The sequence below is a fragment of the Saccoglossus kowalevskii genome, chromosome 18 (genome assembly GCF_978046115.1).
Source record: "Saccoglossus kowalevskii chromosome 18, keSacKowa6.1, whole genome shotgun sequence".
Lineage (NCBI taxonomy): Eukaryota > Metazoa > Hemichordata > Enteropneusta > Harrimaniidae > Saccoglossus > Saccoglossus kowalevskii.
The window spans coordinates 10,656,427-10,673,633 of record NC_140658.1 but is presented as its reverse complement, the minus strand read 5'-3'; the positions used below and the strand labels follow the sequence as shown (position 1 = coordinate 10,673,633).

Sequence of the window (17,207 nt, the reverse complement as noted above, 5' to 3'; positions counted from 1 at the left end):
AAACACAGTCAAAGATCTGTTCAGTTTTAATTTAATGATATTCATTATTCTAAGCAAAAGCTCAAAGCAAGTACATTCTGTAGAACTAAATCTGTCTCTTCCTTGATGGTAAAAGTCTAACTTTACTACCATAGAGTGTTTTCAGATTTACCTGTATACATGTACATTAAACAACCCCCCCCCCTCCCCCTATTACCCTCTTTATCTGGACACTTATACATACCAACTATATTTCCTTTCACATCCTTCATTGGAGCACCTCCACCCCCTTTACCCCATGGATCATACGACCTGGCTTCTGCTTCTAGTTTTCTATTATATCGATCCTCTTCTTCCTTCTCCTTTTTCCTTTTCAGCTCTCTTTCCCTCATCTGTAACAAAAAAAAAACGAGGAAAACTTGTACTTCCCTAGATGCAGCATCAGCAGTGACATACGTGCCACAGGAGAGTATTATTTGAAGTAAGTCACATAGATAGAATAAAATACAGACGCATTACCTGTTCTAACAGTTCTTGCTGGTATGACTTTGGATCCTGCTGGTGGCGAGGGCTAAGCTGCTCATCACCGACATAATTAATAATGGCACTCTCACCACGTAATATTGCAGTGCTGGCAAGAACAAATATTCACATTATTACATTACTTCCTAGAATTTATCTGTTTGTACATTAGCAGATGATATGTTGCATTTCACCTTCACAGACATCACTGATCAGTTTAGTTCATTTAATTTAAACTCTGTTGCTTATTCCCAATGTTGTAATTAGATAATTGGTAGTGTTACTATGGCAACAAACTGAATGCAAATACATCTTAGAATGCCAATGATCGCCAAGATCTCATTGAGAGTGAGAAAGTCATGAGATTTTGTGTTTTATTTTCTCTTATCATGACGTCCACTGTTCCTCTGGTTCCTCTAACTATGACATTTGGAACAGTACCAGGTAAATACAAATGTACGATGACAGGAGAGCATGGAACACTATTAGGGTTAAAAACAAGCTTTCTGCCTCTTTTGCTCTCAATGACATTTCAATGGCCATCTAAAGTCTATCATATCAAAATGAGGATTGGGAATTCAATATTAACTGACTGAAAACAACAGCACTGTCAGACATGTGTAGTGGGCTTTATAGCCACAGATGGACACTTATGCAACAGAGACAGGGTAATCATAATACAACTGAGATACAACTTACTCCTGTCTGGTTAGTTCTGGTCCTCTTGGGTTGAGGATTCCACCTGGTAGACCACCTGATAGCCCACCTGGTACACCTCCCACAATACCTGAGCCAGCAGGTACCATAGGAACAGTACCTGGAATAACACCCTGCTGACCATAGGCCATTCCTATAGGTGGACCCCCTAAGAAAGAGATAGGAACAACATCTTTAGCATACAATAGTCAGCCCAACAGATTGTGAGGCTGCAACTGAAAGATCGTCAGTAAAATAATATTCTTCTTTCATCACTAGAGGGCAGCAGTCACAGGAATTACTCGCGTTGAACTGAGGGGGCTCACTTCACAATTACAGAATATAGCACTTGAACTTGAAAAGGAGATTAACCCAAAATGATGATTTATGATGATTACTATACTAAAGCATATCATATAACAGTGAAATGGAATTCTAATACACAATACCAAGAATTCATAAGATAAGGGTATGGTAATAACAAATCCATGCAAAATAATATGCAAAGAAGATGACATTCCATGAGAGGTTCACACATCTGTCAACTGAATTGCATCACTGAATACAGAGAACGCTTGGAGAGGTTCTTATGAAAAAGTCTTCAGAAAGTCAAGAACATGCTCTGTAAACATGCAAGACAAACAAAAACACAATATTTTTGCACATTGTATTTTTGACTCACAATTATTGCACAACTTTTTTTTTTTATAAATCCTTGCTATTACATATATTGTACACATTGTCTGCACAAGTATGCATTTTTCAATCCTGACATTTTCACAAACCAGGATTCTAATAGATCTCCTGGATTGTCGTTGCAACTATGTTCTCCACTGTTTTGTTTTATAATATAAGCAGTGAAAATACTCTAAAGAATTAAAGCAATGCTAGTGAGCATGTTTTAGGATTATTTAGAAATATTAAACTAAGAAGAAAAGAATTATATTTTTTATGAAAAGCTGCTAACACCTGGCATTTTAATTTTAATTAGATAACACATAAGCATAACACCAGCATGCAACACATGCAGAAATAGATTCAAAATTTACGCATATAAAACCTGTCCTGCCACCCTATAAAAGCCTTGAAATGTCAGACCCTGACTGATTAATAAGTTTAGTGTATTAACTGTTCAACAAATCAATTGAAAGAGTAAAAACTAAAAATAATTATAATTAAAGTATTCAGTCAAGTTTTTAAGTGTTGTAATTATTTGGCAAAACAACATAATGAAACAGTTAATTATTAACTTTATTAACCAATCAGAAACTGTCGATTTTACCAGAAGATGCAATTAATTCCTATATACCACCCCTACCTCCTAGTTTGCCAGCATCGGGCATTAGTTGCTTGGTTTGTTGGAAAAGCTGTTGCTGTGCTTGGAGTTGCTGTTGTTGCTGCAGTAAGAGTTGCTGCATATTGGGTGCAGTGCTACCTTGTAACCATGTGGGTGGAGGAGGGTACTTGTTATCTGCTGGTCAGAGTAAGATCCGTACAGAACGGTGCTCAGTGCGAGTGAATAAAAACTGCATTTGAACGCTGAGTGCGTGTGATACCATAGATGTCATGGGCATTAGTATAATGTTACATTTGGACATGTGCATGGCTTGCTAGTATCGTATTTACTCTATAATACTAAAAATTCTGTTCAGAAGCTGAAAAAATTTACAATGTTCTGCCAGTAACATAATGCTACAGTCACCAGGTATATAGAGTTCAAAGTTCAGCAACAAGCATACTATTGTTATATTCAAACAAGTATGCAAACTCAATGCACGAACCATGCATTACAAGAATATAGAAAAGTTTACAATGATAAACGCATGAAAATGAATGTGGTTGCACAAGTATGATGGAGACAAAATGACGCGATGTATGTTTGCAAAGAACGACGTATTGGTCATTACAGATTGCAATGTACAGTGTACATGTCAAAGCTACAAAGAGGAACTATCTATGATGATATGCTACACAGAAAAAGTGTGTGTATAAATATGGACACAGACTGGTAAAATATGCCTACGCTGGTAATCAGCAATTTAAACCAAACAATACTGACAAATACAACACAACTATAAAATACACACAATTTTACAATTGAAACAAATTTGTATTCCCTCATTCTACATTCATATTGCTGATATTTGGAAAAAACATAAAAATCACAATAAACCAAACACCACTGTAAACTGAACAATTTCCACAGTTTATTTGGTGTACATTTCAAAAGATTTCCCTCTATGACACAACAGAACTGAATTACCGGATGGTTTCGTTCGTTCCTTGAGTTTTTGAGTCCATAATGCTTAGCATGTAGAAAAGTATGGTGAGTTAGTACTGACATAAGAAAATGGAAACAATTAAATTTACATATAAGTAAACAAGGTCCACAACAGGCACAAAAACAAAAGATCCTAGAATAAGTTTGAGATAAATTTATGAAAAAAAAAAATGAAAACTATATAGAAAGAACTATTCCCTATTTGTAAGGTATCAATTTGGCCTTGAAATGACTTGTGTTTCTACATGTATACTCAATACAAACTTAAATATACAGTATAATTTTCATGCAAATTAGGCATTTAGAATTCACAATTGTACAAGAAAACAATTCTCAGCTTGCAGATAACAGCAATTCAAAACGGAAAATAGGAAATACACTACAGAGGTAAGAATCATCAAATACTAGTACTACCTATCGTTTAACAACAGGCACAAACAAGACTCACTAAAACATTTGCAACTATAGAAACTAATTGAAATGTACAATGGACAAAGAAATGCGTTACCATCCTCCTTGTCTAATTTCTTCATATATTCTGTAGCAGTACAAAATGTGAATGAGAAAAAAAAAAGAATTAGAAAGAATAATTTAACTTTCCTATTCTCAAGGGCAGACATTTAGGCATTTTCACTGCCGGGAAACCATCAAAGTGAAAACAAAGGCTGAAAACTCTCAGAAAACGGTACTATGGGATGGTTGTTGAGACTGAACAGTGTGACAACATTACCCCTATATGTGCAACATATATATTCGGTTGCTCAGGATTACCTGAGTTTGAGTGGAGTTTGTGCTGTTTCCTCAACTTTTTTCACCGGCTCTTCAACCAGTGTTCCCCAGCAGCTCGCACAGAGCCCATAGAAATACATGGTACAGTTGTGCGCACCATAGCAACATAGAATGTTTTGTGACATAGCTCTACTCGTGAGGATAAGCAAAAGTTGGCAAATACAATGAGTGCCCTCTAGAGGTGATTTATTAAATTCCTCTGTTTTAACACAGAACATTTGTAACAGACAGACAGAGAGACAGACAGATAGATAGATGGATAGACAGACAGACAGATAGATAGATGGACTGAGACGCCATGATACATACCACTAAGTTTATTTCGTTCCACATTCGCTGTATGCATGTGAAGAAGCCAGTCACATAATTAGAATATGTGTGTAAGAAAATGAATTAATTATCCAAATTAATGAATACATTATCTAAAAAAGCAGTTGATTACACTTTCACAGCACGAAGATTCAATAATTCGCCAGCAACTGCAGGTGTACAGTACAAAAACACATTGACATATTTCCCAAATTCCCCTCAAAAACATATGTAGTAAGTTCTCTGAAGATAGTTCAAACATTGACAGCTACGTAATCCATACTGTATACAGTTATTATCAATATTTATGCCAAGGTTAGCAATGTATAACAATTTAATCAATGAGGTGCCTTTACATTGGCAGATTTTGGTTTGAAAAGAAAGTTTTACTGTAAATTACCGCCAAAAGTTATCGTCTCAGGATTTAGAAGTGCTCCTTATAATGGTGGCATGACAAAGACAAGAATAATTAGAACATGTCAGATCAATCAGCAGAAAAAAATGTTAAAAACAGATTAGTAGAAAACAAATTTACAAAAAAAATCCACACAATTCTATGTATTTTTTTCACCATGCATTTTGACACAGATGAAACATGGATAAAATAGAACTGAACCGGAAATAGAAATCCAAACCAACACTGAGGAACCTTAAAAAATTCAGCATGTTTAAATTTCATGTTTCCATGACGATGAACCATATAACCTCAAGCTGATTTGTGAGATCTCACAGAACTAGGACCTTCACTACACACAAGACTGAACATGCATACCTATACTTATGGATATGTAATTTTCACACAATGCAATGACAACATAAATATTTATTTATCACAGAATGCTACTGTCTATTATTACCGGATGTTCTGTTGAGCGACTGAGTCATCTCATCAATCCATGTCTTGCCAGTATTAAGTGACCCTGAGTAAGGAAGTGATTAGTATAAACAACACTTTGAAAAATTCTGAAAGCTCCACTCACTAGTCTAGAGTTCTGAATGTGCTGGTTCACAAATACAAAAGTTATTGTGTAATTAATATTACGGTATAGTGTTCAGGATGCATAACTATGACAATGAGAAAAACAAAAATGCATAAACCAGTTTATGTGTGCTGTTAAAATATTTACTTTGATGTGAAGAGACACCACAATAAAAGCATACATTACAAACAGTTAACAAACACATACACTTTTAGACACTCATAAGAACTGCTTTAATTTGAGTGGGCTGACATGTACAAAGTAAAATAACACAGTACAAAATGTAGATAAAAGGTTGTCGGAACATCACAATGCAAAGCAGATGCAGATAAAACTTAGTGCACCATCATTATCAACAATCAACAATGTTGCTTTATCTGATTGTGACGACATATACAGGAAGAAATGGCGTAGTGTTGACACAGATTAAGATTGCTGCAACATCCTTGATTTTGGGAGTGATGAATGAAATTGACAAAATGAAACATGACGTGAGGAACACAGATTAATGGATGCAACAAAGACACAAATGGGAAATACATAAGCCTATGCAATAAATACAGAAATGAACACCACACAGTAAATATGCATTGATGATATCTTATACGTCATGCAAACTCAGAAAAGTGATGCTTGAAGTGTCACAGTCGTCACATAGCACATGCTAAAATTTCATTTTTACCTGCATTTCCATTGGCTTAAATCCTTGACATTGGTCAAGATTAGCCAGTCAAATATATTGTACTATTAATTGTCAATCAGGCTAGGGCAGGAGTATTTCACAGACACACATGTGATCCACTTCACAAATTCCATATGCAACGACTGTGGCGACTGCTCAATTACTTTTGATGAAACAACTATTATATAACATGCAAATTATAATGAAGTCAATGAGGTCAAACTTACTTTTAGCCGTTTCTGGATCTAGTGGATCTCTCAGTCCGTAATACACATAGGGATCATTAGGATTAAGCTGACTGGTCGGATACGACCCAAGATCTAGTGGTCTGAATTGGAGAAAAGAAAACCATAGAAAACTGAATGTACTGGAGGCAAAAAATATAATTACACAGAAAAAGTAAAAGGGAACATACAGCATAATTATCAGCTGGGTGTATTGTCTCTTATTCTGTTGATAGTGAACTGATTTAAACACAGTGAATAACACAAAAGAAAGTACATGTATTGTTTCATTCACAAATGAGTAAATTTGAAATCTAATAAATATTCCTGAGCTTGCAAATTGCTAGAATGAAACTGTGAATATGTCCCCTTTCTTTTAATGGGATACATCCTTGGAGATAACTAAATGCTTTATATTATATTTGGTCTTCTTCCATTATGTGTGTGTATGTTTTCTATATTTTACAATCATTTCATAAACTTGCAAAGTTAACCTGAATGCCAAAAATCACAAAACTGATATGTTTGGTACAAAACTGCATAGATGTAACATCTGTCGTAATCAGCAAGTGTATTAACAGTCGACCCCCTCCCCTCCCCTCCCCTCCTCCTGTATGAAGCCAAGCACAGCTACTAGATATGCAAATGAGACATACATTCTTACCAGCTATGCTGAGAAATATTGGATATGCAAATGAGACATACATTCTTACCAGCTATGCTGAGAAATACTGGATATGCAAATGAGACATACATTCTTACCGGCTATGCTGAGAAATACTGGATATGCAAATGAGACATACATTCTTACCAGCTATGCTGAGAAATACTGGATATGCAAATGAGACATACATTCTTACCAGCTATGCTGAGAAATACTGGATATGCAAATGACAAATACACATACTGAACTCACACTTGATTAGAAAATAAATGATATGAATGTATACTCACTGTTCAAGAAGTGACGATGTTCTTGGTTGTGCTCTGGCATAGTTTGGTTTCTCCTGCACAGCTGCATGATTAATTGGGTCAAAGCGAGGTTTACTTTCTTGTGGAGGAAGATTCTTTAAACGATCAGCCTAGAAAAGACAAGAAACTGAATGGTCAACAAGATCTGGAGAGACAAGTACATAACTGCCATTTTTTTTTATTTCGCCTATGTCACCATGGAAATCAGAACAGTGGCGTGACAATGGGAGAGAGTAGAACAATAATTGAGTGCTGCATACAGTGTAGTTTTGGATTACACCAGAAATGTTGGTGGCAATATTTTCCGTGATTATTTTTTGTTAGATTTGAAACAAAAGAAAAAGGATAGGATTTGCCCACATTGCTAGATTTTGATGTCCTGACGACAATGACGAGACATACATCCGCTCTAGACATACAATCAATTACAGCAAAGAAAGATATCAAGATTGGCTTTGAATAATAATCATACATATACTCACAAACTTTTCTGGGTCTCTTTCACCCGATGCATTCACTGACAATTCAGCATTTCTTTCCCTGAATAAAAGACATTACCAAATAATTTAGTACAGGAACAATTAATGTTGCAGATAGTTTTCAAGTCGTAGCATATGTTTTGGAGATTACGGCATTATGAATTTAAAGTCATATCCTCTTGCAGTCATACCACTCTCTAACAGTCTTACTGCCCTCTAACAGAATCTAGCATGATTCTCTTTTTTTTTTGTTAGTGGTACCGGTTTTTTTGTGCAAATATCTGTTGGCTTCAAAACGACAGAAATAGACAAGTACACACTGTTTTGACTTTGAGTTATTGATATTCGAATAACAAACAATATGACAAATGTTCCACTCATAACAGAATGATACTGAAATGAAATGAATTAAGTGACACTTATAAATATGCAGCATGCATTAACATAATGAGACAGAAAAGCATGCACATTATGCAAATGATGTCACGTTTCGATGTCTTGCGTAGGACGGAAATATATGTGTTGTATATATCACATGGGACACACATAAAACACAACACAGAGTGTCAACAATGTTTGTTTTTCATCAAATTACTGCCATGTACAAGACAACATGTGACTTCATTTCTGAGATGTACAAATGAGGTAACGATGTGTTTTACATAACGCCACGCATGATTCTGAAACTGATTATGATTAGAAGTAATAAAACTCAGGAGACCACAATACTGGGATATGAACTGGAAAGCTTACAGAGAACGGGTAGTGTCATTCTAGAAATAGAAACATGCTTTTTTTTTAACAATTACCCCTCTCAGGATAAGAACTTTCAACGTATAATTTTTAATTTTCGATAAGAACTGCTTTCGTCTACATGTATGACCTTAATTGACTAAAGAAAACTTTTAATATTTTTAACTGCTGAACAAGCCTTTCAAAAGAGCATGTATTTGCATTATAAATGCATGTGCTATAGTGCACCGTAGTTTAGGAAAAGAAATTATAGACCTATAACGTCAAGTCATCCCAGTTCAAATATGTAAAGAGTCAATTTTCACAACAAAATGTTTGAAATGCTTTAGATGGTGATAAATCCAGTGCAGTGTTATGGAGGACCATTCTTTTGGTTGACCACAGTGCAACATAATTTTGTAAATACAGACATGTGCTAATATGTCTGTTTGGCTTTCAAATTTGTTATGTACCATGCCTGGTTCAATTGAAATGTGCAAGCCTAGTTTCTGCCAGCATTGCAACATGGTTGGATTGTGTTTGATAGAATAATAGAAAGACAAATCTGAAAATAATAAATGGTATTGGATTAACACATCGTTGATGGTGGTATACTATATACAAGTCAATATAGGATATCTGTAGAGACTTTCAGCAGACGATGCATTAAAAACTAAAATGTATGTGTGGGCAAACCAATGCACTGTGCTCAGGTAAAAAATGTATATGGTATGGTGGGTGGAATGGCATGTGCAAGCCCATGTACAAACAGCATGTGATGACCATGCAAATGCCATGCACTAAGAGTGGTCACGGCATGCAATGACCTTGAACAAGTGGTATTTGAGGCATGCATACAGAATGGACTAACAGCAGCAATCTAGATGAGGTGTACCAGTATACATAACTCCCTTTATTGAGTCTTACCGTTGTTTTTCTCTGCAGGGACAGAAGGTGGTAAAAAGGGATTGTGTCCATAAAAAATAAAATGTAAAAAGAAACATGGATGGGTTTTGAGATTAGGAATTCCATGAATGAGTTAAAAGGGCAATTATTTAATATGCATTTAATCATAGTACATAGTATGTACAGAAACTTTTGTTATTCTGTATTCAAGGAATATGTCAAAAAGTAGGCTAATTTTTTTTAATTCTTTTCTTTGTCATTTCTTTCTTTCGGCCAAGATTCAAGAGAAAATAATAGAAATCAACTCATTTATGGAATACTGTAAAATACATTATTTTTGCTCAGAATTTTTGTTTTCCTACTTTTTCGCTGAAGGAATGATTCAGTTAAAATAAAATCCAGTGAATAAACTTTTTTTTCTATATTTTACATTCAGCTTGTCAAAAATCAGTAAAAATAAATTTCAAAGAAGACGTCCAGAAATGCTTTTCAGCGAAAATTAATTCCAGCTAAAATAAAGTAATCTACACTACTGGTAACTTTAGCATTTATTCCTACAGGGTTAATAGTTAAAAGACCTTAAAACCAGAAAATAGAACTTAACATAAATGTGTCAACACATATATTGCACACATTTGTGTTAGTTTTCATATAATAACAATTTTTTTACTAAAACAATTGAAATCCATGATGTTTCCAAAACATTTGCACAATTTCATGTATTTGTCTATAATTTTTTGATAATTTGGATCAAAAGGTCATGATTGTACATTAAACTACAGATTATATCAGAATTTGTGAAACAAATTTGGAAACAATTATGCATTTTTGTTGTGATACGTAGATTTAACATTGACTCTAGGATTTAAACCTGGCTCAGACATGCAACTTCAAAGAATAAGAATCAAAAACTCAATTGCTTAATTTAGTAAATTTTTCAAAATAATGTGTAAAACTGCAGATTATTTTCCAGATAATCTTTACCTTAGTTAAGACACACAAACAAGAAACAAATCATCAAATTATCTTTTAAGAAACAATCAAAAACTGAAGTTGGATAAACAGTAATTAATATCAATATAAAAAAAAAAAAAAAATTAAACTTAAGAATATGCATAATCTAGTGAACAAGTGAATGCTCACAGCAACGCGTTTAATACTAAAAGTCATATTTCATTTTTGATGTACCTTCGTTTTGCTTCTCTGGCTTCAGCAATTTGCTGTTCTAAATCTCTTCGATAAGCTTCTTTCTTCCTTTGAGCTGCACTTTGAGAATCACGCTCACCTGTGAAGTCAGAGCATATTTATTTTAATTGAACAAAAAACAGAATCGAAATAACTCAAAAAAATAAACTGGAGAGTATCATTACTGGCTAAGCAAATAAATCCAAATTGTTGGCAAACATGAGCCTGAAATGGACTATACCTAGTTTTAATCCAAGACCATCATCATCTATGGGTGCTGATCGGGCACCACCTCTTGTTGGTGCACCCCTGTATGGTGGCCTACTAAATAAAGATATGAAAAAACAGTGAAAATATTATTAACACATTCATAATAAATTGAAAGATAAATAGTAACCACAGTGGGGATCAATATTCACTTTTAATGCGCTGAAAACAAACTAATAACACTGCATGTTATTAATCAGGGCATTTTCTAACCAATTGTCCAACAGAGCATTATCTATATAATTACTGCCTGCAATCGAGATACAATGTCAACACTCATGGCAATTGTAGAGACTATGATTGTCTGTGATTTCCATATACTTATAGAAAATACCAAACTTTGAAGTTATGGTACTCGACGCAATGCCTCCTGGCTGGGGTTCCAAGCTAAAACTCAACATAAATTGTTGCACATGCTACTTTCAGTAAACAAACTGTGCATGTGCAAAAATGCAACAATCTTGCACATAAGTTATAATAAGGAGTCATATTACCCAGCAGTCATAAATCAGACAGGGCACCCTAAGTTAATGTATTTTAAAATGGACCCCTGTTAAGGGTTGTGTATTGTAACTCATTCTATTCACCAAACTATAAACTCACCTATCCGCTTCTTCCAGACTTCTCCTTCGACCTGATGAACTTTCACCCTGTTGTCAACAAATAGGGAAATGACATTAATTCAAGAATGATTTGAAAATCATTTTTTTTTTCCTGATTCAGTTTAACAGAATATATAAATTTCTATATTGGCCAAGCAAATAGAGTTGTAAATGGATTACAGAAAGGCTGTTCAAAGCATTGATATCATTTTGATCTGTAGTAGACCATCAATGTAGATATGTTTTTGAGATATTGTAGATGAGAAACTACTAGACAACCAAACACAGTTGTCGATGTAAACAACATTGCCATGTGTAATGTGTGGCCCCATATTCAGATGAATTATCCAATTACATTACAATCTTGAATACTGTGTGTTATATAATGTATGTAGATACCTACCCAGTTATATGGGGCTCTGTTGTCATACCTAGCTCTGTCTGGAACATCACTGTGAGAAAACATAAAGTGAAGAGTAAGATTAAGTATTTATAAAGCATATAGTGGCTAACTATAATCAGTTGTGCAATGTGAAGAGTTGCTCTGCTGTTCGTTACTACAATCAGCAAACACTGATAGGGGTTACCTGCTACTAATAGCTCCTTGCCTTATAGCTTCATCCCGGAAACGAACTTTCCTATAAAAAAAAAATATGTAAGCAAATTGAATAATTCACATTTAATAAGCAACACAGAATTGTAGCAAAACACAATAACTATTCTAGCAATAAGTTAGAAAGCATGCTCGCAAATTCACCAACAACAATTGTAAATGAACACTTTTTACTACAAACATTTATGACAAAAAATAAATCATTTACAGTTGACTAATATGGAAATTTACTAGTGCTTGGTAAAACAGTAGACATTAATGAGTGACATCGTTATACTAACCGTGTATCATACTCCTGATCCAGGTGATCCATTTTACGACTGGTCAGTTTTTCATCCTGAAAGCGTAAAAAAACACACACCATTAGAATCTGAAGCATCAATATATCAATAAAACTATCAAGACTGGGAAATACAGTAAGTTGTTTCCAATTAATCTTTTCTGGAAATGAACCGATTCTGTTCAAAATAACATTAAATGATGGATGGGTACAGATCAAAACAACATGAATGCTGTCAATATTGTTCTGTTAATACCATTAGATTACATTTCATAACTGGATTCCAGTCGTGTATTGATGGATCTCGTTCACACATTTGAAATTTAAGGACTTTGATGCATGTCAGGTTATTGGTCAATAATAAAGGGTACCCCCTGGTACAATGTATTTTGGAACTTGTCAAATAATTTAATTTTTGAAAAAAGTTTGCTATAACACTTACAAATAAACACTCAATAATCGAAGACTTAATTACAAATTGATAAGTGACTATTAGAATATATACTTAAACAGATACTTGAAGCCGATCATTCTTGTACCACCATGGGTTCTCAATGGATACAAATCTACAAGATATCAGACTGCATGAATCGCAATCGATGTGATGCTTTAAATTCATGCAAATAAATTAAAAATAATTACAATGTTTGACTTTACCTCATCGTAAGACCTCGCTAAATGCGAGTCACTGAATGCAGGCCTCATAGAACTAGATCGTCCATAGTATGGTTCCTCTTGATGTCGCCTGGAAATGCGTTTAAATACTGTCATTAATATTTCGAAACTTTTTGAAAACAAAAAATCAACATAAGTCGTCATTTACAAAATAAAGCTGCACAATTCTTTTTCTTTATTTTTTTTTTTATCAAGACTTGTAGTTAATGAAAAATGATGTCCATTGTGTCTAAAATTAACAAAGAAATTATAGAAAAATACAAAGAAATGTAAAAAATATTAGATCATGATATTGCAGGAAAGATATGCACTATGGTAATTACATCCCAGGTTAGGATGCATACACTTAATTTATAATACTCAATACATGGTAAACACATTCTCATTAATATTTATAATGAATATAAACCACTGACCTGTATCTCGCTTCTTCTTCTCGTTTCCTCCTTAACAGTTCATCATAGTTATCCACAGGTGTTCTCCAACCCTGCCGAGGAGGCAAGGGCCTTTCCCCAAAAGTCATATCTCCACCTCTCGCAGGCGGAGGACCACGATTGTCGTAATACGGCTGTGATGACTGAGTCTGTGAAGATTCATCTTTCATTCGTTTACGATAATCAACATTATGATCGTCGTGGGAATCGCGAACATTCTGCGGTGGGTATATGGGTGCATCAGGACCAACCATGCTATCAATCTGGTGATGGTGATGAAGCAAGGAAAGGAGGAGAAACAAAAAGAGAGAGAACGCAGCGATGGTGAGATGATGACATGCATGAAACTAATATATCCTTACTTTCCCAAATGTATTTGATTATCTAAAAAGTACTATTTCACAAATAGAACCGTTTTAACCTTTGCTTAGAATTTACCATTACACGCAATTATTTTACCTTGAAATATTAAAGGTATTTGTGTTTTCATTTTTACTGCAAACACTAACTTGTTAATGCATATTATTAACCAACAGAAAGACATAGCAACAGTTGTTAACAAGGCTTGAAAATACTTCATCTATATGTAACTGTCTTACACAAGATATTTTCTTTACTGGACAAGATTTGGGTTCCCTGGTTGATTGCAACATTGATTATTGACATTGACAGAAATATTTCAGGCAGAAATTTTACTATATGTAAATCAGCTTGTTCTGAATATATGAATTCTGCATTGTTAGTATCCATCTTATCTTTGATAGTTTAATGAGTTTTCATAAAAATATATTTTACTTTGAACACAATAAATTTGAATTTAAACTGAATATAATTTTACATAGTGATACTTTATTTTGTGTTACAAGTGCACTTGGAAATAGCAACCAGACAACTCACCTTACAAATTAAATATACTAAAATGCAAGGTATATTTTATAAAGTGTTGCCAATGAAACTGGATGCCCACAAGTTTAAGCCCTGTACTCAAACTAGGGACCTTATTGTGAGATCTAATAAATCTATAAAAAGTTTCAAAGATATCATATTTTTTGCCTGGCTTACCCAATGCAAAATTGTACATATGTCTAAGCAAAGACAGAAACATAAGTTTGAATGTGAAATTCCACTGTTAACTTAGTATCTAGACACACCACCACAACATACATGTTTTACATGTATACAATATATCGGTAGAATAACTACAAAATCACATTTTGTAATTTCGTCATCACACTTTGCATCATTTTCAATGAGTCATTTTTGCAGGGTGCTTTGCTAAATTCTGCAATCAGTTTAGAAAGAAATATGCAAAATGCGATGTTCAGGGATTTCATTAATAAACGTCTTTAAGTTAGAAAGGGGGGCAGTATCAGGCGGTGGTTGCAGTGCTGTAAATCCAAGCATGGTGTTGGAATCATGGGAAACTAGAAGCAGTTAGACATAATTTTTAGTTAGTAACATAATTTTTGCACACCAATGGAGAGAAACAAGAGCACCAATCAAGTATGGATGGATGAAAGATGCAAAAGCGCTAACAGCAATGGTAACAAGTATTATGAACACAAATTCAGCATGCAGTAAGCTCACATGCAGAACACCATGCACTATTAAAATTAACCTGATGAAGGCAGGAATGCAAGTTGGATAAAATAGCGGCCAAAATCAATTAAAATATACATTTATACAAAAATGGAATAAAATAACACAGGAAAGGTTGGTAAAAAAACAACTCAGAACTAAAATAACAGACCACACTACTAAAACTGACCACATTGTCTTGTGACTCATGCAGAGCAAAAGGCGGCACAGTGCTGCTCCGCCCTGCCTCGTTGGATTTGCTACTACTAGTAATGGGTTCCTGTAAAGTCAAGGTTTGGGGTAATTAAAGGAAGTGATGGTTCTATCACAATAATTTCACTTCCTGTTATAAGACTAAATGCATTATGGGTAAATAAAAAAGAATTGAAAAAAAAACTTGAAATTTCTAAACTAGAACGTTTGTATATGAGGAAATGATATCACTAATTATGACTATTAGTTGATGGCCAAGAAACTTAAATACAGAGTAAATAAATAGGACTCTAAAGTGATATATTTGGGCTTGGCGATAAACTAAATGTGAACACCTGTGAAATTTTGGCATTGACCTGTGCGAGAGTTATTAATGCGTAAATGTATAAGAAGTATCATTGGTATGATAATTCATCACTTACAGCTTTCGGTGAAACGTCCGGCTCACTCATTACACGACTGCCACCGAATCTTAGAGCTTTCTGTCGCCTTTCTCGTTCTTCTTTCTGTCGAATGAAATCATTGTATTCTTGGTTGCGTTGAATCATTGCCCTCGTCTGAGAAAAGATGAAAAATAATGAAAGCAGACTTCATAAGCTTCTCTAGAGATTTAATAGTTTTTGCTTATCATTACAGAGACATTGAACGATTCTGTTTGGATTGATTTAGAAAAAATAAAACTGACGTAACTACAGAAAGCTGTTCAGTGTGATCCAATGCAGAGAATGTACAATGTATGTATGCAAGTAATTTTTGAAGCTTTGATTTGTTGTGAATCCCAAATATTTTAACTGCCAGAACAAACAAACACGTGAGTCAGTACATGGTTGGGAGGTATTACATACTGTAAAATACTTTATTTTCGCTTGGAACTAATTTTCGCTATTTTCACTTGAGGAATGATTCAGTGAAAATAAAATCCAGCGAATATACTTTTTTACCTATATTTTACATTCAACTCGTCAAAAATCAGTGAAAAGAAATTCCATACGTAACACGTACCAAAATAGTCTTTTCAGTGAAAATTAATTCCAGCTAAAATAAAGTATTTTGCAGTACAGCACTCATTCATCCACATACCTTGGCTGAGTGTCTGTCTTTGATGGGCAGACTAGCGCCCTCGTCCATTTTGCCTCCTCCTCCTAATTTTCTCTGTGTATGAAAAATACAATCAATTACAGTACATAAAATACATGCTGTTGATGATATTACATTGTCAAAGGATAAGGTCACTGACCTAATAGATATTGATATTGATGCTTTTTTATGATATGGTCAAAATAAATAAAATACTGTAAAACATGTATTGTGGTAAAATGACGTAATAGCGAAATGTTGATTTCACGAATCTCTCACGTCTTTGTTTATTTCCTGTTTTCACAATACTTGTTTGTCGCATGCCAAAACAAATGTGCAGTTATCACCTCCATAAAAACAAAGAAAAACTGTCTAGTGTAATTAGGAAGCGCCCCGGATTTTTATGTTCCGGATTACTGTATACAAGTCCCCAAGCCTTGGCCATTTTGAATTTATAATAAAGTCAATAGCGACATCTTGAATTAGCGAATCAGTTCTCTCACTAAATTCGCTATAAAAGATATGCTCGCGAATAAGACATGTTTTACAATAGTACGCTTCCAATGTCATGTTGCAACAAATTGTGAGAGAGTGAAAATGACTTTTTTTCAGATCGTGTCTAATCTAATTATCTAATCCCATCATGGCTCTATTCAATAGAACATTTGATGGTATCTTTTTTAATCTGTGATATACAGAGCCAAAATGACAATACATTACGTATGCTATACC

At 34.3% G+C, this 17,207-nt stretch overlaps 1 protein-coding gene across 1 annotated transcript in view; it reads right to left on the bottom strand.

The window, feature by feature from the left end:
* The window catches only part of LOC102803685 (centrosome and spindle pole-associated protein 1-like), a 58,943-nt gene that overhangs the window by 28,973 nt on the left and 12,763 nt on the right, over positions 1 to 17,207 (bottom strand). Inside the window, exons 7-29 of the mRNA XM_085493220.1 lie at positions 16,479 to 16,550; positions 15,821 to 15,955; positions 13,590 to 13,870; positions 13,156 to 13,243; positions 12,500 to 12,555; positions 12,193 to 12,243; positions 12,009 to 12,057; positions 11,607 to 11,653; positions 10,978 to 11,060; positions 10,740 to 10,836; positions 9,573 to 9,584; positions 7,917 to 7,974; positions 7,417 to 7,544; positions 6,466 to 6,566; positions 5,434 to 5,496; positions 4,977 to 5,012; positions 4,577 to 4,603; positions 3,987 to 4,016; positions 3,461 to 3,502; positions 2,516 to 2,668; positions 1,201 to 1,366; positions 499 to 610; positions 224 to 371 (exon numbers count right to left, since the gene is read on the bottom strand). Of these exons, the coding sequence (XP_085349346.1) occupies positions 224 to 371; positions 499 to 610; positions 1,201 to 1,366; positions 2,516 to 2,668; positions 3,461 to 3,502; positions 3,987 to 4,016; positions 4,577 to 4,603; positions 4,977 to 5,012; positions 5,434 to 5,496; positions 6,466 to 6,566; positions 7,417 to 7,544; positions 7,917 to 7,974; positions 9,573 to 9,584; positions 10,740 to 10,836; positions 10,978 to 11,060; positions 11,607 to 11,653; positions 12,009 to 12,057; positions 12,193 to 12,243; positions 12,500 to 12,555; positions 13,156 to 13,243; positions 13,590 to 13,870; positions 15,821 to 15,955; positions 16,479 to 16,550 (2,035 nt within the window). The remainder of the gene's footprint in view (positions 1 to 223; positions 372 to 498; positions 611 to 1,200; positions 1,367 to 2,515; positions 2,669 to 3,460; positions 3,503 to 3,986; positions 4,017 to 4,576; positions 4,604 to 4,976; positions 5,013 to 5,433; positions 5,497 to 6,465; positions 6,567 to 7,416; positions 7,545 to 7,916; positions 7,975 to 9,572; positions 9,585 to 10,739; positions 10,837 to 10,977; positions 11,061 to 11,606; positions 11,654 to 12,008; positions 12,058 to 12,192; positions 12,244 to 12,499; positions 12,556 to 13,155; positions 13,244 to 13,589; positions 13,871 to 15,820; positions 15,956 to 16,478; positions 16,551 to 17,207) is intronic.